Source organism: Rhinoraja longicauda, chromosome 12 (assembly GCF_053455715.1).
Source record: "Rhinoraja longicauda isolate Sanriku21f chromosome 12, sRhiLon1.1, whole genome shotgun sequence".
NCBI lineage: Eukaryota > Metazoa > Chordata > Chondrichthyes > Rajiformes > Arhynchobatidae > Rhinoraja > Rhinoraja longicauda.
Genome location: NC_135964.1, coordinates 37,477,273 through 37,504,573, shown reverse-complemented (window position 1 = coordinate 37,504,573; position 27,301 = coordinate 37,477,273). Strand labels below are relative to the sequence as shown.

The 27,301-nt window shown below is 45.5% G+C and overlaps 1 protein-coding gene across 2 annotated transcripts in view; it reads left to right on the top strand.

Moving 5' to 3' along the window:
* Positions 1-27,301, top strand: part of LOC144598918 (NXPE family member 3-like) — a 61,007-nt gene that overhangs the window by 21,919 nt on the left and 11,787 nt on the right. For both annotated transcript variants that reach the window (XM_078409499.1, XM_078409498.1), the window contains exons 2-3: positions 20,483-20,655; positions 23,779-24,560. In XM_078409499.1, the coding sequence (XP_078265625.1) occupies positions 20,542-20,655; positions 23,779-24,560 (896 nt within the window). In that variant the 5' untranslated portion in view covers positions 20,483-20,541. The remainder of the gene's footprint in view (positions 1-20,482; positions 20,656-23,778; positions 24,561-27,301) is intronic.

Here is a 27,301-nt window from a genome sequence, read left to right as displayed (position 1 = left end):
TGAACCTTGGATTGGAGTAGGGAGAGGTTAAAGATGTCTGTAAATCCACTTGTCAGCAGGTCTGGGCTGGGGCTCCATTTGGGCCAGTTGCTTTCTGCGGGTTCACTCTCGGCAAGGCAGATCTATTGCCTACGGCAAGTGTACCCAGAGCTGTTGAAGCGGGTTATGTCGTTCCTCTGACCCGCTGCTAAAATATGAGCGTAGAATGTATTGTGCTTGTCGTGGAGGGATGCATTGTTGCCAGCAATACTACCTGACTTCATGTGGCCTATTGTGGCTTGCAAGGCTTGTCGAAAAGGACTTCAGCTTGGTGTGGAATTTTCTTTTGGCATCCTTGATGATGAGGTGAAGGTCATGCCTTGATTTCCTGTACATTTTGGGATTGCCTGTCCTGAACAGCACAGATTTTTGACTTCAGGGCATTGATCTCAACCATGGTTTTTAGTTGGGAACACTGATTCTCTTCTTGGGCATGATATTGGCAAGACTGAAGTCGCAATCTTCAATTATCTGGTCAGTGACTTTCTCCTTTTGCAAGGTGGGGCAAAACTCTTTGCTCTTTACTCTTTTCCACCAATCTAAAGTTGTTAGATCTTATTCTATGTCAGCTCATTTGCTGAACTTCACGTGCGGGTGGCACTTTGTTGCCTCTACACTCCAGACTCCAGTTTGATTTCCCTGTTACATTTGAAATGACACAAAGCTCCATGACTTTACTTGCACTGTCCTGCTTTCCTATCAACATGCCAATGCTTGCTCTGGGTAAAACCCATGCCTTGGTGTTTAAAAAAGAATTCACAAGGATGTTAGAAATGGGAGCAGGGGAAGATTGCTCTGCTCCTTGCGCCCAGACATTCTGTATTTGCATAAAAGGAACAAACTGCAGACAGAGTTCCAGTTGAGTTCACCTGTGTTCCTCTTGCAGTTTGTTTTTGGCTCCAGAGGCCAGCACCTATAGTCTCTTGCATCACTGTTATTTCCTGATTGCCATATAGTCCAGAAATCTATCCATCTGAGCTTTGAATGTACATCATGGCAGAGCCTCCATGACTCCTTGGAGTAAACAATTCCAGACATTCACCCTTCTTTTGAGTGAATAAAATTCTTTGTATTGGTATCAGATGCCTGCCACTTATTGTGAAACTCTGGTCCCTGGTCCTAGTCATCTGTTCAGAATAAAGGCCCTGTCGCAGTTTGGCAAAAAAAATTCGGCGACTACAGGCGACTAGGCTGTCGCCACATGGTCGCCGGGGTGTTGCGGGCATGGTCGTGAGTAGTCTCCAAAGAGTCGTAGTGTTTTTCTGGTTGTCGCTGGATTTTGTGAAGGCATGAAATTTTTCGGCGACTGTTGGTTTGACACCAATGAGCGTAGCTTGACGTCTCCTGACGTGGGCGCTGTCGTAGGTTGTCGTCAGGTTGTCGCCTGGTGAAGTAGGTTGTCGCCAGGTGATTAAGGTTGTCGCCGATGCTGACTTCGGCGAATTCCAAGTGTGGACTTGATCTGATCATCCATCAGTGTAATGTGTCCATAAATGATGTTAGGTTTTGTATGTTTTTGCACGTGTATTCTGTTTAAAGTTTATTTATTGAAATTTATTGAAGTTTATTACAATATTTTTGTATGCACTGTTGTATGTTCTTATGAACCTTTAAAAAAAATTTGTTTGTATATCAATAAAGGAAATTCTTGACATTTTGACGGAAAATTGATGTATGAAGTTATTGTATTTCAGAGTAGTTTCTCATGGCATCACTTTCAAATAGTCGTGATGCAGAAAGATTGGAAACCCTACTGTACATAGCAGACGTAGGTTGACTTCGGTTGTCCTAGGTTGTCGCCTCTGTGGTGGTCGGTTGTCGTTGGTGTTGTCGTAGGTGCGGTCGTAGGTGGACGTTCTACTTGCGACGATTGGATCGCCAGTTGTCGGTAGCTTGCCATAGCTTGACGTCGACTAGGTGATGGGTTGTTGTAGCTTGTCGTAGACATTGTCGTGGGGGGGGTCCAGTCACTGTTTTTTCGGCGACCAGCTACCACTATGACAGTCACTGGCAGTCGCCTTAAAAAACACCTAACTGGGACAGGGCCTTAACTATCTTTCCCCGTGTCTCATTTGTCAGGACCTTTTAAAGAATTTGAACATTGCAAAGAGTTCTCCTTTCATTTTTCAAAACTCCAGAGAATGCAGTCTCACTTGACCCTATCTCTCCAAAAGCTCTCAATTGCATTCTCTTTTATGGCAAGTAAACCTCCGAGATCAAAACTGTGCAGAATTCTCCAGGTATGGTCAAATCAAGGTCCAATGCAAACGTAATAAAATTTAGTTTAGAGATACAGCGGAAACATGCCCTTCGTCCTACTGTGTCCGCACCGACGTGTGATTCGTGCACACTTACACTATCCTACACACACTAGGGACAATTTTACTTTCATACGAAGCCAATTAACCTACAAACCTATATGTCTTTGAAGCATGGGAGGAAACTGAAGATCTAGGAGAAAACCCCTCGCAGGTCACGGGGAGAACGTACAAACTCCATACAGACAGCAGGATTGAATCTGGGTCTCTTCTGTAAGGTTGTAGCTCTACCGCTGTGCTACCGTGCAGGTTTATTCCTATATACAAGTCCTCTTTTAATAAAGTTAACCATTTAATTTGCCCACTGCGTATCTATTTGCATAGAAAAAGAACTACAGATGCTGGTACAAATCGAAGGTATCACAAAATGCTGGGGTAACTCAGCGGGTCAGGCAGCATCTCAGGAGAGAAGGAATGGGTGACGCTTTTGGTCGAGACCCTTCTTCAGACTGATGTCAGGGGAGGGGGCAGGACAAGGAAAGGATGTAGTTGGAGACAGGAAGGTAGTGGGAGAACTGGGAAGGGGAGGTTGAAAGGGAGGGACAGAGGATTATCTATCTGGTTATCTATTTGCAATCACTTCAGACTCTTTTGAATGCTATCAATCCCTGATCTCTACCATTCACAAATACTGTGCTCTTCTGTTATGTGACTCAAAGTGGGTACCCTCTCATTTTCCCACACTGTGTTGTTTATGCCATGTTCATGCCTACTTAGCATGTTTCTGTCGCCTTGAAGCATCTTTACATGCTATGAACTCACAACTCACCTCATTTTAATATTGTTAGCAAATACGAAAATGTAACATTTTGCCCCCTTGATCAAGTTATTGATATAGATTGTAAAAAGCTGGGTACCAATGGTTGTGTTGACCCTCTAGTCACAGCCTGTCATTCCGAGAACAATGTCATAGAGTCATAGAGTCCTACAGCACAGAAAGAGGCCCTTCGGCCCGTCGTGTCCGTGCCGCCCGTTACCAAACACAGTCTAATTTTAATCCCATTTTCCCGCATTTGGACCGTAGCCCTGAATGTTGTAGCATTTCAAGTGCCCATCCAAATGCCTCTTAAACGTTGTGAATGTTCCCGCCTCCACCACCACCCCAGGCAGTGAGTTCCAGACTCCAACCACCCTCTGGGTGAAAAAGTTCTTTCTCACATCCCCCCGAAACCTCACTCCCCTTACCCTGTATCTATGTCCCCTCGTTGTTGAACCTTCCACCAGTGGAAGAAGTTCCCCGCCATCTACCTTATCCATGCCCCTCATGATCTTGTACACCTCTATCATGTCCCCTCTCAGCCTTCTCTGCTCCAGGGAAAACAACCCCAGTCTGCTCAGTCTTTCCTCATAGCCGAGGCCCTTCATCCCTGGCAGCATCCTGGTGAATCTCCTCTGCACCCTCTCCAAAGCTATCACATCCTTTCTATAATGTGGTGACCAGAACTGTACACAATACTCTAGCTGTGGCCTCACCAGCGTTCTGTAAAATTCCATCAATACCCCCCTACTTTTATATTCGATGCCCCGGCTAATGAAGGCCAGTAACCCATATGCCTTTTTGACCACCCTGTCCACCTGTCCTGCTGCCTTCAAGGACTTGTGTACCTGTACTCCAAGGTCCCTCTGTACCCCTGTCTTCCCTAGGGTCCTTCCATTCATGGTGTACCCCCTCTCCAAGTTATTCCTGCCAAAGTGCATCACCTCGCACTTTTCAGGATTAAATTCCATCTGCCACTGCTCCGCCCATCTGACCATCTCATCTATATCTTCCTGCAGCTTGCAGATCCCTTCCTCGCTATTCACCACCCCCCCTAACTTTGTGTCATCTGCAAACTTGCTGATCATGCCCTGTACGTTGACATCCAGATCATTAATGTAGATTACAAACAGTAAGGGACCCAACACCGATCCCTGCGGCACCCCACTGGACACCGGCCTCCAGTCACAGAAGCAACCTTCTACCATCACCCTCTGCCGTCTGTCACTAAGCCAGTTTTTTATCCATTTTGCCAAGGTGCCCTGGATCCCATGGGCTCTTACCTTCTTGACTAGTCTCCTGTGTGGGACCTTGTCAAAAGCCTTACTGAAATCCATGTATACCACATCCATGGATTTGGATGCACTACCCCCATCTACCTCCTTGGTCACCCCTTCAAAAAATTCAATCAAGTTAGTCAGACACGACCTACCATTATCAAAGCCATGTTGACTATCCTTAATTAACCCTCGATCCTCCAAGTGAAGACTGATTCTGTCCCTCAGAATCTTTTCTAGCAGCTTCCCCACCACCGATGTCAGACTCACCGGCCTGTAGTTCCCAGGTTTAACCCTACTGTCCTTTTTAAATAATGGCACCACATTAGCTATCCTCCAGTCCTCTGGTACATCTCCTGTTGCAAGAGAGGCTCTGAAAATTTGTGCCAGAGCCCCCGCAATCTCCTCCCTTGCCTCTCTCAGCATCCTGGGATACATCTCGTCAGGGCCCGGAGACTTATCCACTTTTAAGCCTGCCAGAGCCTCCAGCGCCGCCTCCCTGTCAATAGCAATATGCTCAAGAACATCACAACCCTCCTGCTCCATTTCTAAGTCCGCATCGCCCTCCTCCCTCGTAAAAACAGATGCAAAAAAATCATTTAAAACATCTCCTACATCCTCTGGCTCCACACACAGCTTTCCACTATGGTCCCTGATGGGCCCCACTCTTTCCCTCGTTATTTTGTGTTATTTATGTGGTTTTTTTTCTTCAAGATTTCTGTCTGATAACCAGTTTTCCATTTGTATCTTTCTCCATGACTTTTGTATCTAATGACTTAGACGAAGGGATTAAAAGTACCATTAGCAAATTTGCAGATGATACTAAGCTGGGGGGTAGTGTGAATTTTGAGGAAGATGCAATAAGGCTGCAGGGTGACTTGGACAGGTTGTGTGAGTGGGCGGATACATGGCAGATGCAGTTTAATGTAGATAAGTGTGAGGTTATTCACTTTGGAAGTAAGAATAGAAAGGCAGATTATTATCTGAATGGTGTCAAGTTAGGAGGAGGGGGAGTTCAACGAGATCTGGGTGTCCTAGTGCATCAGTCAATGAAAGGAAGCATGCAGGTACAGCAGGCAGTGAAGAAAGCCAATGGAATGTTGGCCTTCATAACAAGAGGAGTTGAGTATAGGAACAAAGAGGTCCTTCTACAGTTGTACCGGGCCCTGGTGAGACGGCACCTGGAGTACTGTGTGCAGTTTTGGTCTCCAAATTTGAGGAAGGATATTCTTGCTATGGAGGGCGTGCAGCATAGGTTCACTAGGTTAATTCCCGGAATGGCGGGACTATCGTATGTTGAAAGGCTGGAGCGATTGGGCTTGTATACACTGGAATTTAGAAGGATGAGGGGGGATCTTATTGAAACATATAAGATAATTAGGGGATTGGACACATTAGAGGCAGGAAACATGTTCCCAATGTTGGGGGATTCCAGAACAAGGGGCCACAGTTTAAGAATAAGGGGTAGGCCATTTAGAACGGAGATGAGGAAGAACTTTTTCAGTCAGAGAGTGGTGAAGGTGTGGAATTCTCTGCCTCAGAAGGCAGTGGAGGCCAGTTCGTTGGATGCTTTCAAGAGAGAGCTGGATAGAGCTCTTAAGGATAGCGGAGTGAGGGGGTATGGGGAGAAGGCAGGAACGGGGTACTGATTGAGAGTGATCAGCCATGATCGCATTGAATGGCGGTGCTGGCTCGAAGGGCTGAATGGCCTACTCCTGCACCTATTGTCTATTGTCTATTGTCTATTGTCCAATTTAGAGTCATAGTCATGCAGGACTATGCATGTATGTATGAAGTTATTGTATTTCAGAGTAGTTTCTCATGGCATCACTTTCAAATAGTCATGATGCAGAAAGATTGGAAACCCTACCGTACACCCCCTTTTATAGGGAAAGTGGGTGAAACGTGAATTGTCTTCAGTTGTCTTCAGTCTTCAGGGTCATAGCTTGTAGCTTGTCGCGGGTGGATGGAGGTTGACTTCGGTTGTCGTAGGTTGTCGCCTCTGTGGTGGTCGGTTGTCGTTGGTGTTGTCATAGGTGCGGTCGTAGGTGGACGTTCTACTTGCGACGATTGGATTGCTGGTTGTCGGTAGCTTGCCATAGCTTGACGTCGACTAGGTGGTGGGTTGTTGTAGCTTGTCGTAGACATTGTCGTGGGGGGGGTCCAGTCACTTCCGAGATCAAAACTGTGCAGAATTCTCCAGGTATGGTCAAATCAAGGTCCAATGCAAACGTAATAAAATTTAGTTTAGAGATACAGCGGAAACATGCCCTTCGTCCTACTGTGTCCGCACCGACGTGTGATTCGTGCACACTTACACTATCCTACACACACTAGGGACAATTTTACTTTCATACGAAGCCAATTAACCTACAAACCTATATGTCTTTGAAGCATGGGAGGAAACGGAAGATCTCGGAGAAAACCCCTCGCAGGTCACGAGGAGAACGTACAAACTCCATACAGACAGCAGGATTGAATCTGGGTCTCTTCTGTAAGGCTGTAGCTCTACCGCTGTGCTACCGTGCAGGTTTATTCCTATATACAAGTCCTCTTTTAATAAAGTTAACCATTTAATTTGCCCACTGCGTATCTATTTGCATTTTGCAAGATTTCTGTCTGATAACCAGTTTTCCATTTGTATCTTGCCTCCAATTTAGAGTCATAGTCATGCAGGACAGAACAGGCCCTTCGTCCCAACTCGTCTGCGCCGACCAAAATTCCCTCCCATCTAAACAAGTTCCATTTGGCCCATATCCCTCCTAATCTAAGTCTGAAAAAGGGTCTCGACCCATTCTCTCCAGAGATGCTACCTGTCCCGCTGACTTACTCCAGCATTTTGTGTCCCGCCTAACCTTTCCATTCCAATCTATGTGCCTGATCATTATTTCTAATCTGTTGACTGACCTTTGTATGTGGGAATTATCTAATGGCTTCTGAAAATCTGAGAACACATTCACTTTTTCCTCCTTTTTCTATTCTCAAAGAGGTATGTCAGATAAATATAACATCACACAGTGAACCAGCACAGATCTACTTGCACTTTATTCTGTTTTAAAACTGTTCTAATTTGTTTAATTGCATTGTTTAAATTAATACTGACTAGCTAATTAAGTTATTGCATCGTATGGGAGGCGCATTCCCAATCTCGTTGACCCCTGTACAATGACAATAAAGATATATTGTATTGTATTATATTGTATTGTAATTGTCCCCTTGGCAACATGGCCCTTTCACTAAAAAACAAGACATGTAGGTGTTCAAGTTGTTGACGTCATGGGTCAGTATGACCAGACATGTTTAGCCTAGTACAGAGCATTGCCCATTTTCATGACAAGATGGAACAGCTCCGTTCTTTCCACAATCCTCCCTTTTATCCTAATACGACGACACGAAAAGGCGTTGGTCAATGTCATTTTACAGAGAGATTGGGAGTTGCAGAAAGACATGCTTAGCAGAATATTGAAACGTGATATGGTGGGGATCGGCATCGAGACGGGTGTGCTGTTTTGAAAAGCAGAGAGCTCGCATGATGGTAACTGGAACTGGTGACGCCAGTGAGCAAAATAATAGCAGCATATTTTTAAATGGTCTTAGAATCGTCCAGCCTCGCTCCCTATATCAGGGAGCCATGCCTACCAGTTAAAGGGCTCTACTGTAGTGAGTCCAGACGAGTGGTATTATCCAAATACTTTATTGGTATAAAACCCGTGACAAACGCAACAGACTTCTTTCTGGACGAACACTAACTTCACTCACTAATCTAATCTCTAATCCTACATTTGGCGCCAAGCATTTAAATACCCCGCGCTTCCTCACCCCGTGACCGTAACCCAATCCGAGGGTTCTATTACCTGGCCAATCCCTATGTCCCTACACTACCTCTTTAGATCTTGCGCAAGATGCTGAATAATCCTTCCATCAGTCTCAATTTGTTTATCTTGGTTGGAGAATAGGCAGCAGGATTCATTGAGGGCCTCAAACTCTTTCCCCCCCCCCACCACCCACGCCACTGGGAGAAGGACTAGAGCCATCCAAATGTCTTCTCTAGCACATTTACTCCCAGGCCAGATATCAGGATGTGGAGACATTTGTGGAACCCTGTATTACAGACTGCAGGTAGGTCTTCGAAGTGTATCCTTTGTCCCTGGAGATTCCTGAATATGATTCCTGATCAAGTGAGGCTGAAGTCTTTATAGGCATTGTCACCACATAACCAAAATATCGCATACTGAATAATCGTAGGGTATCACTCAGTCAGTTCTGGCAAATTAAATTCCAGCGCCTAGCTGGATGTATGTATGTGTACCTTGGAACATTGGACACGCGCTCTAATCTTAGTGCACTACGGGCTGAGAGTTTCCCAGTTACAACCTGGCAATGCGCTGCTTAACAAAAGTGCTGGCGGTCCCATCAATATGAAGTGCCACCATGAGTAATGTTGTAAAATGTCTGACAGTAGCAGGTGGAATTATTGACACAAAGGTATGACAAGTTATTGCCTACAGTGTCTACACAAGTGAGGACTGGGAATTCTCGAGGCCTTCCCAAGGTGCAGTGGCCACGGTGCCCGCCCGGAAGGTTCGTCGCTTGGCGAAACCGCGCCCGACAGTCCAGTGGGATCACGAACCCACCCAAAGGGTTGACAGGATTGGGAATCTGCCCGAAGGTTCATCGACCGGGAGGGAGCTGGAGATGTCGGATGCGAGGAGCATGGGCCGGTAGGCAAACGAACCTGAGTAACGCCTCCTGTGCCTTCAAGGTCAGCTGCAGCAGGCGCCCCCGGGACACAGAGATGGCCGACTGGACTTTGGACTTTCAATAATGGCACCAAAAATGGCGGCGCCCACATGTGTAATATATGCAAAATGAATTTCACTGTGCAGTTGCATATGTGACAAATAAAGCACTATTGACTATTTTCATTAGAGGAGCTACTAAATCGAAACCAACACATGCAGTATCATGGTCTGCTAAATACTGCCATTGTTTTATAATAACGTTTCCCACCTGGGTACCATCTTGTGTGTAGTTCTTTCGGACACACAACTGTGCTCTACGTCTCGTGCCATTGCCTGGATGGCACATGGCCTAACAGGGCCACAGTCCTTCCTTTGTAAACAAGTGTATGTGATTAACTTCACATTTCTGTGATAAAAAAAATGAAATAAAAATGGTAGTTCTTATTGTGGAGTCACACTTGCTTTTCTATATATTTTTTTAACGTATGTGGGGAGGAGGGGCTGGGGTATTAAGTTGCTCCTCAGGTTCTGTGGTTAAGAAAAATCCCCTTTCCTATGGCCCTCTTTCTAATTCCATCTAGCTATTTAAGACACATTTCAACTACAGGTTTCCACTGTCCTGAGCATCCCACTCTCCGGATATTACTTTGCCCGCAAACGGCCTACTCCAATCGACCGTAGCAAACTATTGTCTAATAGCTTCAAAGTTAGCCTTGCCCCAATTCAGAATTTTAGCTTATGGGCCCACCTTTGCTCAGTCTATATTTATCGTATCCGTTTCTCTCCGCGTATTATGTTCAATTGATTCTGCTCCTTAACGGAATAGTCAAGTCTAGTTTATTGTCACAGGGTACAGTGAAAAGCTTTTGTCACATGCTAACCAGTCAGCAGAAAGACAATGCATGGCTACAATTGAGTCATTTACAGTGTAGACAATAGACAATAGACAATAGGTGCAGGAGTAGGCCATTCAGCCCTTCGAGCCAGCACCGCCATTCAATGCGATCATGGCTGATCACTCTCAATCAGTACCCCGTTCCTGCCTTCTCCCCATACCCCCTCACTCCGCTATCCTTAAGAGCTCTATCCAGCTCTCTCTTGAAAGCATCCAACGAACTGGCCTCCACTGCCTTCTGAGGCAGAGAATTCCACACCTTCACCACTCTCTGACTGAAAAAGTTCTTCCTCATCTCCGTTCTAAATGGCCTACCCCTTATTCTTAAACTGTGGCCCCTTGTTCTGGACTCCCCCAACATTGGGAACATGTTTCCTGCCTCTAATGTGTCCAATCCCCTAATGATCTTATATGTTTCAATAAGATCCCCCCTCATCCTTCTAAATTCCAGTGTGTACAAGCCTAATTGCTCCAGCCTTTCAACATACGACAGTCCCGCCATTCCGGGAATTAACCTAGTGAACCTACGCTGCACGCCCTCAATAGCAAGAATATCCTTCCTCAAATTTGGAGACCAAAACTGCACACAGTACTCCAGGTGCGGTCTCACCAGGGCCCGGTACAACTGTACATGATACATGATAAGGGAATAATGTTCAGATGCAAAGTCTGATCAAAGATAGTCCGAGGGCCTGCAATAACGCAGATAGTGGTTCAGGGCTGCTCTCTGGTGGTTGGTGATAATCGTGATAAAACACGTTAACTTCCTATTTCCACTGCACACCAAGATTCTTGGCACTAAAATAAAGCGATTTTATAGAAAAGTCATCTTTTATTGAGATGGATGATCTTATGAGATAAAATAAACATGGTACTTGGTGAATCAAAGGGCGATTAATATTGCAACAAAATACCTGTTGGAATTCTAAAACGTGAACCAGGAATGCTGGAGACACAAGTATGTCGAGCATCATCAATGGGTGAGAAGAAGTTGATTTCAGGCCGATGACCTTTCATCGGAAATGGAAATGTGTGTTAAGTTGCAGAGAGAGAGAGAGAGAGGTAGATGGAAACGTGTGTTAAGTTGCAGAGAGAGAGAGAGAGGTAGATGGAAACGTGTGTTAAGTTGCAGAGAGAGAGAGAGAGAGGTAGATGGAAACGTGTGTTAAGTTGCAGAGAGAGAGAGGTAGAAAAATAAAAGGAATTGAATTGAATAAGTTTATTGGCCAAGTACGTACACATACAAGGAATGTGCCTTGGTACTCTGCTCGCAAGTAACAACACGAACATACAGTAAACAATTAAGATTAAAGCATAAATCATTAAAACATTAAGAATAACTTGTTTCATTAAGGATGGCACAGCGATGGAGTTGCTGCCCTGCCGGGCCAAAGTCCCGGGGTCTATCCTGACTGTATTTTTTGTCTGTACGGAGGTTGTATGTTTGTGTTGGGATGTTTGTGTTGGGGTCGTGTGTCCTGTGTTCTTTTCTTTTCTGCTGTGTCTTGTGACTGCTGAAATTTCGTTCGGTATTTATACCGAATGACAATAAAGTTTTGTTATGTTATGTTATGTATGTTCTCACTGTGAACTCGTGGGTTTTCTTCAGATGCTCTGGTTTCCTCCCACACTCCAAAGCTGTACAAGTTTGCAGGTTAAAATTCGGTTAAAATTGTAATAGACTGCTGACCAGCATTATCAAGTCAGTGATTACTTGCAATTCTGCAGTTGGATTCGAAATTTGGCACCTCTCCTCAAAAGGAGAATGGAACTGAAACATGAAAAGCTACATCTGCAGAGAGGCATGAAGAAATGGTGGTTGGATGAGGGCATGGAGAAGTGGTAGTCCCAAAGATTGCAAGGTGCTTAGAGAGAAGTTGTAGTGCTGTTCATCAGGCTTGCCTCGGAAATGGTTGGGTTAATGTAGTAGGCTGGAGACTGAAGTCGTAGTATGAGTGGGTCAGAGAATGAAAGTGGTTGGCCGCAGGAACACCAGGGTCGCTCTTGTGGACTGAATAGAAGTGTTCTACAAAGCTGTCATCCAGTTTGCATTTGATGTTTCCACTGTAAAGTGGATAGCATTATGAGTAATGCACCAATGTAGCCAATACAATGTGAAAAGAGGATCTGAAACCAGAACTGTTCCATGTGTCCGGTGCAGAACAGGCATCGCTCGGGTCCCATGTAAACGTGGAAGATAATGCAGAAGTTTGGCTGTCCCAGCAAGTTCATCACGATTGTCCGGCAGTTCCATGACGGCATGATGGTGAAAGTGCTAGATGATGGAAACGAGTCGGAAGCCTTTCCAGTGACAAACGGCGTGAAGCAAGGTTGTGTTCTTGCCCCTACACTCTTCAGCATGGTCTTCTCTGCCATGCTGACCGATGCCTTCCATGACTGCCAGGATGGAATACACATCAGGTACAGGACTGACAGCAGGCTGTTCAACCTCAGGCGCCTGCAAGCTGTTACAAAGGTGAAGGAGACCATCATCAGAGATTTCTTATTTCCTGATGACTGCGCCCTCAACGCCAGCACAGAGCAGAAGATGCAGCATGAAATGGACTGCTTCTCACAGGCCTGTGACAACTTTGGTCTCTCCATTAGCACCAAAAAGTCTGAAGTTATGTACCAGCCCGCGCCTGGAAAGCCCTACCAGGAACCACACATCACGGTGAAGGGGCAGAATCTACAGGCAGTCGACAGCTTTACCTATCTGGGTAGTACACTCTCGCGAGTGGTGAACATTGACGCTGAGGTCAACAGCAGGATTGCCAAGGCCAGCGCTGCCTTTGGGCGACTCCATGGGAATGTTTGGGAGTGGAGAGGACTCAGCCTTACCACCAAGCTGAAGGTCTACCATGCAGCGGTACTCACCACTCTTCTCTATGCCAGTGAGACCTGGACTGTCTACAGCAGATAAGCTAAACAGCTCAACCACTTTCACTTAAGCTGCCTACACAGACTCCTTCACATCAGGTGGCAGGACAAAATTCCCGACACGGCTCACCGGCAGTCTCTCTGTCTTTTTTTTTGTTTTTTGTCTGTCATCATTTAATTGTACGTTTTGTTTTATTTTTAACTCTGTGTATGTGGGGGGGGGGGGGGGGGTTGGGGGAAACCTTTTTTCAAATCTCCTCCTCAACGGAGATGCGACCTTTACCGTGTCGTATCTCCGTTCGCGCTACGGCCTAACATCGTGGAGTCGGCGGCCTCCAGCTGGGATCGACCTTGAAAACTCCGGTCGCAGGGCCTGGACTTACCATCTCGGAGGCTTCGGCCGTGGGCCCTGCAGACCGCAACATCGGGAGTTCGCAGGTCCCTGGCTGGCGACCGGCTTTCGGGAGCTCCAGCCGTAGCAGCTTCAACCGAAGTGCGAGGTATGATCGACCCGCCCGCAGGCCCTTCATCGCCCTGCGTGGCTCGGCCGCAGCACTTTCCATCGCCCGATGGGGGCTCAAGACTTTCATCGGCCTGCTTGGCTCGGCCCTGGGACTTTCCATCACCCGGTGGGGGCTCAGGACCTTCATCGGCCTGCTCGGCTCGGCCCTGGGACTTACCATCGCCTGGTGGGGGCTCAGGACCTTCATCGGCCTGCTCGGCTCGGCCCTGGGACTTACCATCGCCCGGTGGGGGCTCAGGACCTTCATCGGCCTGCTCGGCTCGGCCCTGGGACTTACCATCGCCTGGTGAGGGCTCAGGACCTTCATCGGCCTGCTCGGCTCGGCCCTGGGACTTACCATCGCCCGGTGGGGGCTCAGGACTTTCATCGGCCTGCTCGGCTCGGCCCTGGGACTTTCCATCGCCCAGTGGGGGCTTCAAAAAGTTGGGAGCCTCGATCACCTCGTGGCACCACGGGAGAAGAAATCAGGAGGAGATAAGACTTTGCCTTCCATCACAGTGAGGGTGTGCCTAGAGCAATCACTGTGATGGCTGTTTGTGTAAAAAATTGTGTAAAAATTGTATCTGTGTGTCCTGTGCTTTTTGTTGTCTACTGCCGGACCCTGACGTGAGAGGACGCTGGCGTTGTTTATTCGCCGCTTCTCCGTTAGGATAGTTTGTCTGTTTGTTTTTATGTTTGATTGTTTATGTAAAGCGCTTTGAGCACCTGATAAGGCGCTATATAAAATAAATGCTTATTATTATTATTATTATATACAGTGGTCTTGGAACGGGCCGGAATCCCCAGCGTCCACACCTTCCTAGGGAAAGCCCAAGCCAGATGGGCAGGCCATGTCGTCAGAATGCCTGAGAGTCGACTGCCAAAACAGCTTCTGTATGGAGAACAGTGTCAGGGCAAGCGCTCAGTAGGAGGACAGAAGAAACGGTTTAAGGACTGCCTCAAAGTGTCCCTCAAAGACTTGGACATCAACCTCAGCACTTGGGAGTCTCTTGCTCTGGACCGTCCAACCTGGCGTAGCAAGCTCACCACAGGAGCCCTTGCAGCAGAGAACAGATGCACTGCAGAGGCCCAGAGGAAACGCACCGCGCGCAAGGTCCGGGCTACCTCCACTTCCACTGAAGCAGCCATCCACTTGTGTCCTACGTGTGGGCGTGCCTTCCGGGCCCGGATTGGCCTCATCAGTCACCAATCCTCCAACTGAAAGTGAAGTCATGGTCATCTTCGAACCCGAAGGACGAACAACAACAACATGTAAATACCTAAGCATTTACATACATGGTAAATACATGGCCTGGATCAGTGGCAAAGAGTTGTGGAAACAGTGAGGTGCCAAAAATCATCTGAGTTTTTTTTGGGTCAACATAAAATGGGGATTAACTTTTTTAAAGTGAATTCAGAATGCAAGAAGAAAATTTGTTTCATTAAGGATGGCACAGCGATGGAGTTGCTGCCTTGCAGCGCCAAAGTCCCGGGGTCTATCCTGACTGTATGTGTTGTCTGTACGGAGATTGTATGTTCTCGATGTGAGCACGTGGGTTTTCTTCAGGTGCTCTGGTTTCCTTGCACACTCCAAACCCGTACTGGTTTGCAGGTTAAAATTTGGTTAAAATTGTCCCTAATGAGATTATTAAGGGGTTGGACACGTTAGAGGCAGGAAACATGTTCCCAATGTTGGGGGAGTCCAGAACAAGGGGACACAGTTTAAGAATAAGGGGTAGGCCATTTAGAACTGAGATGAGGAAAAACATTTTCAGTCAGAGAGTTGTGAATCTGTGGAATTCTCTGCCTCAGAAGGCAGTGGAGGCCAATTCTCTGAATGCATTCAAGAGAGAGCTGGATAGAGCTCTTAAGGATAGCGGAGTCAGGGGGTATGGGGAGGAGGCAGGAACGGGGTACTGATTGAGAATGATCAGCCATGATCACATTGAATGGCGGTGCTGGCTCGAAGGGCCGAATGGCCTCCTCCTGCACCTATTGTCTATTGTCTATTATAATGTGTAGGTTAGTGCTAGTGTACGGTGATCGCTATTCTTAGTGGGCCGAAGGGCCTGTTTCCGCGCTGTATCTCTAAAGACTTTAAAAAAGTAAAAGAAAAAATTATGTTCAACTTGTTTATCACCTATGGATATGCAAAATAGATTTGTAACTTAGCAACAAATTTGCAAGCAACACAGGTGCTCCGCAACTTACGATGGGGTTACATTCCGAGAAACCCATTGGAAACCGAAAATATCGTAAGTCGAAATGCATTTAATGCACCTGATCACGTGGCCGGAAACGAGCTGCGGCTCGCTATGGGTCGCTGCTGTTTGCACCATCACAAAGTCGAAATATCGTAAGTCGAAGCGTCGTAAGGCGGGGAGCATCTGTATTCTGATATTGACTAGATTGGCTGTTTAAGAGTTAATTGCTTCTGCACTTTGTGGATTTGCTAATCAGAAAGAGAGCAGCATGATTCAAGATAAAAACTACAATCTGGTTTCTAGCCTGGGAGCAGAGCTGCATCCAAAGACATGTGCATTGGCTCTGGGGTAGTTTAAAAGGCAGCTGTTCGATCGGCTCATTGAAAGATGCAGCACTAAGAAGGGAAGGCACATGGCTGTGCTAAGAGAGGTTGTTTATTGAGGCGCAAATGCTGTCTGCAAAGGTAAATATTGAGGCTTGGGGGCTTCGAGGAGACTGAGCGTAAAATAAGATGAGGTTTTTTATTTTCGGAGGTTTCCCTCGTGATCGTGCAGTGAAAATGGCAGTTAGGGCTTTGGTGTGCTCCTGCAGAATGCAGGGAGTCTGCGAGACACCCAGTGTCCCTGAGCATCTCGCACGTGGGCGGTGCGTCCAGCCACAGCTCCTTACTAACTGCGAGAGGGAAGTGAAAGCGTGAAGGAAGAATGAGAGGAGTTTTTGTCAGATGGTCATACCAGAGGTGCAGGTAGAATGTAGATGGGTGACCACCAGGAAAGGGAGTGGTCAAAGAGCACAGGAATCCCCTGTGGCCATTCCCTTTCCAAACAGGTATACCATTTTGGATACTGTTGTTGGGGAGAGGAGGGATGACTGTTTAAGGGAGAGCACCAGCAGCAGTCAGTCTGTGGCAACAGGCCTAACTCTGAGGCAAAGCGGGGAAGCTGAAGTGCTAGGTGTTGGGGAGACAGACGGGAGATTCTGTGGCTGCAGATGGGATTCCAGGATGGAGTGTTGTCACCCTGATGCCAGGGGTCTAGGATGTCATGGAGTGGTTGCACAACGTTCTCAAAGGTGAGCGACCAGAAATTGTGCACGTGGCCACAATTGACATGGGTTGGAAAAGTTACGAGGTCCTGCAGAATGAATATAGGGGATTAGGCAAAAGGTGATGAAGCAGGTCCTTGACGTGCTAAATGCAAGTGAGGATAGGAATGGGAAGATAGGGCAGACGAATGAGTGGCTAAAGGGTTGGTGCAGGAGGCAGGGATTCAGACTTTTGCACCATTGGCATCTCTTCTGGGCAGAGGTGATTTGTCCAAGAGAGACGGGTTGCACCTGAACTGGAGGGAAACCAACATCCTTGCAGGAGGTTCTGCTAGTGCTACTTGGGAGGGTTTAAACTAGAGAGGCAGAGGCAGGGAAGTGGGTACCAGAGTAGAATGTCAAAAATTGGAAGGAATGTGTGAAGGTAGAGGTTATGACCAGTAAGTCTCAAAGGAAGGGCAGACAGGGCTGGACAAGGAACATGGTGAAATGGGTGGTTTGTAGTGTGTTTATTTCAATGCGAGGAGTATTGTGGCTAAAGCAGATGAAAGAGGAGCCTGGATCAGTGCTGGAAACTATGGTGTTGTGACCATTTTGGAGACTTGGTTGTGAGACAAACATGACAGGGTGACCGTCATTGCACGGTTTTGATGTTTCGGACGTGATAGAGGGAGGTGAAAGAGGTGGTGGATTTACTTAACTAATCGGGGAGAATAACACGCAGAGAAGACCTTCGGGGAGACGATCTGGGTAGAGCTCAAAAATTGGAAAGGTGCAGTCACTCTCATGGGATTTTACTGTGCGCCTCCCATGTATGTCTCTTGCCTTTGTGGTCAGGATGATATGGATAATGTGCAGGCAGAGGAGATTAGCTAAACTTGGCATTATGTTTGGCATGGACATCGTGTGCTGAGGGGCTCGTTACTGTACTTTTCTATGTTCCGGAATGAATAATCAATTCATTTAATGGTTGCAAGTGACTAGCTGTAAAAAGAGTTGTGTGTGCTGGACCATGGTAGGAATGATTTGTATATAAATGAGCTTGTGGACACCAAGACCTGCAGATACTGGAACTTTGCTTAGGCCACTGAGTGCTGGAGTAACTCAGCAGGCCGGGTACCATCTCTGAAGGACATGCTTTGGATCAGGACCCTTTAGGCCAAATGAGCTTCCTTAGCTGCCAAACCATTGATCAGTCTGAAGAAGTGTCCCGACCCAAAGTGTCACCTATCCATGTTTCCCCAGAGATGCAGCCTGACTCGCTGAATTACTCCAGTACTTGGTGTCTTTTTTCTGTAAACCAGCATCTGCAGTTTCTGCTACCAGCTATGTTCAAAATCCCCAGTGAACTGAACGTGGCAATTGAACACCATCATCAATCACTTAATGCAATTCCTGGATAAAATAGCAGTGTATTTAAGTGACCCAGGAGTATAAATCTGAGTTATAATGATCACGGTATGTTCCCTTTCTGTTGTTTCAACTCATCGTACTCTGCTTCATATTAATATGGTAAGTGATTGTTGATTTTGTGCCAAAATCCTAGTCGATTACCTGAGCCTTCATCTGTGGAAAAACACATTTAAACATGCTTGAAATATCACACCCAATGGTTCAAGATCCTGACCTAGAATAAGGAAATCCTCTAAGTCAAGAGAAGGCAAAACCGCAGTGCCAATTGCTTGCCAACAGTTTAAATTGACTGTGAACACATCGATATTCTCTCTTGCGAAGCAAGCTTAAAAAGCATTGGGCTCATGCGGGAGTGATGCCTTGCCATCACTTGAGCTACTACTTGGTCTCGTCCTGTAGGAAGCAAGGGTTTCTTCAAAACCAGCCTTGTTCAAGTCTCAGGATGTGATGAGAGGGGTGTTGGGATGCACTGTTCTGTGTTTGTTGACCACAGTGTGCAGCTCTTCCAGTGCTAGCCGACGTCAGAAAGGGGGAATTATGTCGACCGCAGTTAGGATGATGGCGATGAATTTCCCGGGGAGGTAGAAAGGACAGCACTTCACAGCTAAATGCTCCAAGTGCAGACAGCTGGAGTTGGACAAGACTGCTATGTTCGAGCACCACAAGGCTGTCCCATGAGGAAGATGCAGCTGCCTCTCCAACTGCAATATAGCAAGCAGTATGGTGTATTTTATTCCAAGAGGATTCAGTACAAGTGTAAAGCCATCTCATTGAAATGTATGAAATTCTTATAGGGTATGACAGAGTAGATTCCCCTCTGGCTGTGGAGTTGAGAAACAGAGGTTCACAGTCTTGAAACAATGGGGTATATTATTTGGGATGGCATTTCTTCAGCCAGCAGATGGTGAATTTTTAGCATTCCTTATGGGAGAGGGTTGTTGAAGTTCAAATGCAATGTTTAAGTGTTTGAGAAAATGTTCAAAAGTGCATACAAGCGAAACTGAGTCCAAAGATCAGCCATAATTTTGTTAAATGGCAGAATAGGCCAAAATGGCCTATTGGGCAGCACAGTGTCTGCAGTGACAAGAATTTCTTGTTCTGATATGGTTGAGAAGCTCCTTAATCTCTCGATACATAAAATGACTGATGTGGGCAACACAGTGGTGCAGCGGTAGAGTTGCTGCCTTACAGCGCCAGACATCCGGGTTTGATTCTGACTGCAGGTGCTGTCCGTACGGAGTTTTATACATTCTCCCTGTGGCACGTGGGTTTTCGCTGGGCGCTTCGGTTTCCTCTTACACTCCCAAGACGTACAGGTTTGTAAGCTAATTGGGTTCAGTAAAAATGGTAAATTGTTCCTAATGTGTAGGATAGTGCTAGCGTAGGGGGTGATCGCTGGTCAGCATGGACTCGGTGGGCCGAAGGGCCTGTTTCCAAGCTGTATCTATAGTCTAAAACGGCCTGCTCTCATATCTTCTACTGCTGTTTTAAATGTGCACATCCCTATGCTAAATTATAAGGAGATTTGCAGCCAAACAACAGATGCTATCCAACTGAATTCTGATGCTATCATGTGGCCAGTTATTGCATGAATGATTGTTTTGGAAATTTGCTGTGTATGGTAGCTATCATTCTTCCTCACAACGGTAATAACTGTTTTCCTTTTCTGTTCAGCTTGTTGAACTCTGTATGTAGCAGCTCTCTCCTCATTCCTGAACCCTGGGTCCATTTGTTTCAATTCCACACTTCCGGTGCCATTCAAATATGGTTATTAATTGGATAACGGGTCTTTACATCTTTAAGTTATACCACAAAATCTCACCCCACCCTCCAGCAAAACAAAAAACACCCCTCAACTCCATCTATTCTCCAAGGGATGCTGCTGACCTCATTTATACAGGGTGGTGGTTGGGGGCGGGGAGAAATGTTTTACTTTTAGTTCCAACTCTCCTCTCCTCGCAAAATCAACAGCCACAACCTGCTTCCTTGCGTGTGGCGTGACTCCAAAAGATCAATCGAATTGACGGTGTTGATCAATGGTGTACTATTGTTTGCAATGCTTTAATAAAGAATTCATATTAACTTCAGCTGCTTTCTCTATAATCTCAGCTCTATTATTTTTGCAATGAATTTTATCAGGTTTAGTCACGTATGACTTGTCCTTGTTAATGGTTTCTCTTGCACTTTAATCAGACTTAATATTTTTCTACTGCTGAATTGAAACCTACTAGTCCTGAATGACTTGTCCTATCCCCATGTCCCCACCCTTACTGGTTTTGAGATGGAACCTGGCATTAATACTGTTTCTCCGAATCTTTTACAAATAGAATGATCCTTGGGATTGAATTGGACGCTACTAGATTCCCATGATTTGCTATTCCTAAGAGTACTTGTTATTTTGCAATTGCAGATTTACCGAGAAAAGGATACGTGGATTGATTATGCATTGGAGCATAGCAACCTTCAAGTATGGATCAAGCTGCAAGACAAATGTCTCTTGCCGTCTCCCTACAGCGTCCTATCTTCACACTCCTTATGCTGGTGACAGTGTTTATGCTGTATATAAGCTTTCCAAATGTGAAGGTGCGCAAAATGAATAAACTTTTTCCGATAGTCTGAATCACCAACTCTGCTTCCCTCTACATAAGTAGAATGCTCTATTGATAATTGTCAGCTTTTATTTGGTATTTTAAATTGCAACAAATAAATGGTCTGTTTAAAAAAAAGAATTTTGTAAAACCTTGGCGTGGTTTCCTCCCCCCCCCCCCCCCCCCCCCATTCTTTAAATTTAATGTTTTTGTTTTGTGATCTGGGCATTGTGGGTAAGGCCAACATTTATTGCCCATCCCTTGTTACCCTTGAGGGAAGTTGGTAGTGAGTCTCTGCCATGGACCACTGCAGTCATTAGAGTCATAGAGTGATGCAGTGTGGAAACAGGCCCTTCGGCCCAACTGGCCAACATGTCCCATCTCCACTCTTCCAACTTGCCAGCGTTTGGTCTATATCCCTCCAAACGTCCTATCCGTTCTGGTGAAAAAAAAAATCAAAATGATATTGGGTCAAGAGTTTCAGGATTTTGATCTGGCAAAGATGATATTTCCAAGTCAGGATGTGCTGCTTGGTGAGGAATGGTTATTCGCTATGGCCCTTGTTCTTGGTCATAGAGGTGGGATTGGATGATGTTGTTGCAGTAGCCCAGGCAAGTAAGTGCAGTGCGTTTATAGATTGGTACGCAATGCAGTGTCCAACTTTACAGAATCAAGCTAAAATAGGGACATGGAACAATGCCATTCAGTCCATTATCTGTACTGGCTGGAAATCAACAAACGTACTCTCTCCCACTCATCAAACCCTTCAAATACGCATTCTCTCTTTTCAGATTCTTACCCACCACTTTTTTTTTGTGCCTTATTGATTCTGCTTTCAACACCGTCATCATCACTTTTTAAAAAAATTTAAAGAAAAAGGAAAAACATCTTTTTTTCATGCATTCTTTTGATTATTTGTGCCAATCGTCTTTATTCCATGTCCCCTATTTCTTGAATCTTCTTCCAATGTGAACAATTCCTCCATCTTCCTTGTCTATATCATTAGGATTCCAAATGCTGTTGTCAGATCCCCATCACAGCCACACTTGCTTCAAGGAGAGCAACCACAGCTTCTCCAGTCCATTGTGCAAAGAGGGTCCCACATCATTGGAAATATTTTGGTAAATCACTTCCATCCCTTATCCAAAGACTCCACCTTTTCCTCAAGGATACAGTATGCCAAGCTGGACACAACACCCTATTTGTGACTGACGCCATGCCTTACAAACTTGATAGCAACTTCTGTGCCTTGGTATTCTACGCCTCCAGTTCATAAAACCCAGCAACGTTAAGTATTCCCATTTTAATTCTGTGAGGAGATTAATAGGAGTATTGAGGGTAGAGATTTGTTGCGATATTGTAGCAAGGTGCTTGAGAGGGTTACGTGAGGAGAGTACATGGATACGAAAACATTTGGAGGGAGATGGGCTAAATGTGGTAAAATGGGACTTGCTTAAATGGGGCATCTTGGTTGACATGGACGAGTTGGTGCTCAGCCTGTTTCCGTGCTATATGACTCTATGGCAACGACTAAATGTTGATTGAGCCTGTCGGATCCAAGGGAAGGTGCAACGTTGAATTAAAAATTGACTTGGTGGCCTAAAGCAAAAGGCAGTGGTCAATTGAAAATTTGATGACTGGAGAGCTGTTTGCAGTGGAATTCTGCAGAGATCATTTCTAGAATCTTGCTTTTTGTTATGTATAAATAATTTGAGCTCAATTAAAAAGAGTGTTCATAAAGACAAAATTGTAAATGTTGAAAGTAAGAACTTTCTGGCTGCAGAAAGATATTAATGGACTGGTGAGGAGGGATGCAAAGAATAAGTGATATTCAGTCAGGAGAAGTGTAAGTTTAGGGTGTGAAAACAAGGCAACGTGAGAATGCTAAAGTGTACAGCAGAGGAATTTTGGAGTAAGTTCATGTCACTATAGGGTCGGTAGATTAGGTATGAAGAAGGCGCGTGGGCTGTCTGATATTATTGAACAAGGATCAGAATACAGTCGCAGGGAGGACATGTGAGAATGGTTAATCATTCGTAGGCCACAGCTAGACAATGGTATGCTGGAGACTTAAAGAACAGCAGATGCTGGATCTTGAGCGAAGCACAGACTGCTGGAGGAAGTCAGCGAGTCTGGCATCATGTGGTGAGAATAGAATGAAGTGTGCTGTTGTAATCACCATATTACAGGAAGGATGTTGCAACAGTACAGATGAGGCAGGCAAATTACTGAGGAAATTGCCAAAGCTGAGGAACTGAGGAGAGCCTGTTTTGCAATGTGATTGTTTTCTTTCAGGGAGAAAAAGAGATGGTTTTAACTAAGATGTTCAAAATTATGAGTGATCTAGGCAGGGCAAATGAAAAGGACATATCAGTAACCAGGAGGTAAACATTTTAGGTTGATTGTTACAATAGACAATAGACAATAGGTGCAGGAGAGGCCATTCGGCCCTTCGAGCCAGCACCGCCATTCAATGTGATCATGGCTGATCATTCTCAATCAGTACCCCGTTCCTGCCTTCTCCCCATACCCCCTGACTCCGCTATCCTTAAGAGCTCTATCTAGCTCTTACGAGAATTGGGGAGGAGTTAAGAAAGTACTATTGCCTGCTGAATAATGAAGGTCTAAAGGAGTGAAACTTGCCACATTCAAGAGTAGCTCCATGAGTACTTGAAGAGCCACAACCTGCGTGTCCATGCCCATGAGATGAAGTGGGATTAACCCAAGTTGTTGCTGGCAAGGGCTTGACAGGGCAATGGCCTTGCTGTACTCTAAATTACTATGATCCTATGAATGGAGTCTTTGGATGGTGTTCAGGAATGGGAACCCTGACTGGTAAACCAATCTCTCCTTTACTAACTTAAGCATGATAAGATAGATGTTGGGACTTTGCAGGACTGGCAGTCTTGAGGGGTTGTCTCAAACTCATTGAGTTCACTGGATGTTATTGGGCAGGTGTTCTATGGGCTTATTTCTCCTTTTAGTCCCGAGGTAGTAACACAGCAAGTGTTTTGATGAGACAAGGGTACTTTTTTTTTTGTTGGTTGGGGGGGGGGGGGGGCGGATATGAATGTGATGGGTACAAAAAATCTGTTCATTACAATTGTTCTTTCTGCAGTTCAATATAAATCTAATTTCTGGATCAGACTCCCACTGGATCAGATATCCGGCTCCAAAGGTTTATTCCACAATGCAGCTAGCTGGTCAGAAGACTGATTGGATACACAGACTGGAACAATTTGGCTATCTGAATCACAGTTTCAGCCCTGAGGAGAGATCGGAGGGAACAATGCTGATGAATATGATTGAATGGCCAAGGCCTCCCATTCCCAAGGTGCCCCTTCTGAAAAGCAGTGACCCATCGCGTGTTCACTTTGTTATTTTAGATTCCGGGAAGACTTTCTACGTCGGCGATCGATTGCAAGTGATGCTGCGTATGTTTGATTTTGAAGGAAATCCAAAACAGTATGGGGGCGACTATCTCCAAGCACGGATCCACACCCCAGGGTTAAAGGCTGGCTCAGCGGGAACAGTCATAGATAACCAAAATGGATTTTACTACATTAACTTTGTTTTACTTTGGCCGGGGAAAGTCCACGTGTCTGTTATCTTGGTTCATCCCAGTGAAGGGGTCCAAGTGCTTCACAGACTGCGGGAGGAGCGGCCAGATAGAGTGAACTTTAAAAGTGCCTTCAGAATCGGGGCTATCTCGGAGACCACCGTGTGCAATCTTTACTTGTCTTCCACAAAGCCACTCTGCAACTTTACTGATCTCAGGACTGGGGAACCCTGGTTCTGTTACAAACCAGAGAAACTTCCCTGCTCTTCTCGTATCAACCACGCGAAAGGAGCATATGTGAAAGGCCTTTTAAATGGAGATGAGATTGGTTTATTCAGAAGGTTTGTAACCACTTTTATTCATATTTTGTCTCTTTCCTATTCTGAGCAAAGTTCTGACATGACCAAGCAATGGCAATTGAACTATCAGCCCTGGGATATGGTTAAACGAGGACCATGTAATATTCAAAAGGACACAAAGTGCAGGAGTAACTCAACAGCATCTCTGGAGAACATGGATCTCCAGAGTGGCATTTTGGGTTCTGCTGAGTTACTCCTGCACGTTGTGTCCTTTTGTGTATTAACCAGCATTTGCAATTCTTTGTTTCTATATCTAGTCCATGTAATATTTTCTGGAGTATGGTGGTATTTTACAGCAACATGTATTAAAAGTCTGTTTAACATAAGGTCATAAGAGATAGTAGAATTAAGCCCATCAAGTCTACTCTGCCATTCAATCATGGTTGATCTATCTCTCCCTCCTAACCACATTCTCCTGTCTTCTCCCCATAACCTCTGACGCATGTACTAATCAAGAATCTATCTATCTCTGCCTTAAAAATATCCACAGATGCCCTCCACAGTCTTCTGTGGCAAAGAATTCCACAGATTCACCACCCTCTGACTAAAATTTTTTTTCCTCATCTCCTTCCTAAAAGAACGGCCATAGTAAAAAAAATCCTTTGGGTTTTATAGAAGTATTAATCTACAAAACTGGACTCCAAGACTTGTAAGGACATAATAGAGCAGATGAACAAAAGGGGTGTTTTAAGAAAAATGTTACAGTATATGTGAGAGTCAATATAGACACAAAAAGCTGGAGTAACTCAGCGGGTCAGGCAGCATCTCTGGAGAAAAGAGATAGGTGATGTTTCAGTTCGAGACCCTTCTTCAGACTCAAAGAGAGTCAAGGTTTTTTAGATTTAGATTTAGAGATACAGGCCCTTCGGCCCACCGAGTCCGCGCCGCCCAGCGATCCCCGCACATTAACACTATCCTACACACACTAGGGACAATTTTTTAAAAACATTTACCCAGTCAATTAACCTACATACCTGTACGTCTTTGGAGTGTGGGAGGAAACCGAAGATTTCGGAGAAAACCCACGCAGGTCACGGGAAGAACGTACAGACGGCGCCCGTAGTCAGGATCGAACCTGAGTCTCCGGCGCTGCATTCGCTGTAAGGCAGCAACTCTACCGCTGCGCCACCGTGCCGCCGCGGTTTGGGGAAGGAATTCCAGAACCTGTAGGTGTAGTTAAAAACAGCAGCAAGATTGAGAGGAGAGGAGAGATCCACAAGGTCAAAATTTAAGTAAAGCAGAAAACTAAGGTTTACATAATGGGAAGGAATGGTGCTCTGGAAAGATTTAAAACCCCTCTCTACATTGATTTTGGTTCTTATTCCTTTGAATAATTTCAGTCATTTTCCCAGTGAAGAATGGAGTTACAAAGCAATGAACTACTGTTTAGGTGTGTTTATTATTGCCACTCACTGAGGTTCGGAGATAATCTTTGTTTTGCATGCTGTCCCAGCAGATCAGATAATACCCTACGGAAATGTAATCATCAAACTTCAGTACAATAGGTTAAACAAAGCGCAAGATACACAATGCAGAATATAGTTCTCGGCATTATATTCCAGGATGGTGAATCTGTGGAGATCTTTGCCACAGAAGGCTGTGGAGGCAAAGTTAGTAGATATATTTAAGGCAGAAATAGATAGATTCTTGATTAGTACGGGTGTCAGGGGATATGGGGAGAAGGCAGGAGTATGAAGTTAGGAAGGAGAGATAGATCAGCCATGATTGAATGCTGGAGTAGACTTGATGGGCCGAGTGGCCTAATTCTACTCCTACCACATGATCTTATGCATCAGTTCCGTAGAAAAAGGCCGATGGCTGCAATGGGGTAGAGGTGAATCAGACAGTACCCGACCTTACGGAAGGCTGTCATGGAGGGGAAGAGGCTGTTCCTGAGTCTGGTGCGTGCTTTCAAGCTTCTGTATATTCTGCCCGATGGGAGCGGGGGGAAGGCGGAATGACTGGAATGGGACGTCTTTGATTATGTTGGCTGCTTTTCTGAGGTGCTCAAATTATGAGATTAATTGGGACAGACTTCCCATGCGATTTTTAGATGAGACATTGCCATATACAGTTTTCCCACAGATACAGCTGTGGTAAAAGTTTAGGTACGGTTCTGGTCACCTTTTTTTTGAACGGGTGTCATTAAACTGGAAAGAGTGCAAAAAAGCGCTATATAAATGTAATGCATTATTATCTTCCCATCCCCTCTGAAGAAGGGTCTCGACCCGAAACATCACCCATTCCTTCCTGCCTGACCTGCTGAGTTACTCCAGCATTTTGTGAATAAATACCTTCGATTTGCACCAGCATCTGCAGTTATTTTCCTTCAAAACTAGACCATCATTAACACTTCTAAACACTTCTAAACAATGACCCCTGACACCAGAAAAACTGCGCCCTGCTGCAATATCTCTTACATGAACTGCTTCTTGCCTGCATCGCCTTAACTCTTTTAGTTTCAAAACTCCACACATGCATTATTCTTCTGGTATAGCCCTCCAAAGGGCACATATCCTATTACACCTATTCTATTATGTTGCTCATCCTCAAAACCACTTCATCTTCCCCTTCACTCTTTCCTCCTAATCTAATAACCTTCCTAGTCATTCAAACTCTTCCTTCACACTATCAACATCCTCAGCAGCAGCGTGTTCGCCCGCCCCGGATCGGACTTATCATCGGCGGAGCCGGCCGTTTTCGGAGGCTGCGGGAGCGGCTGC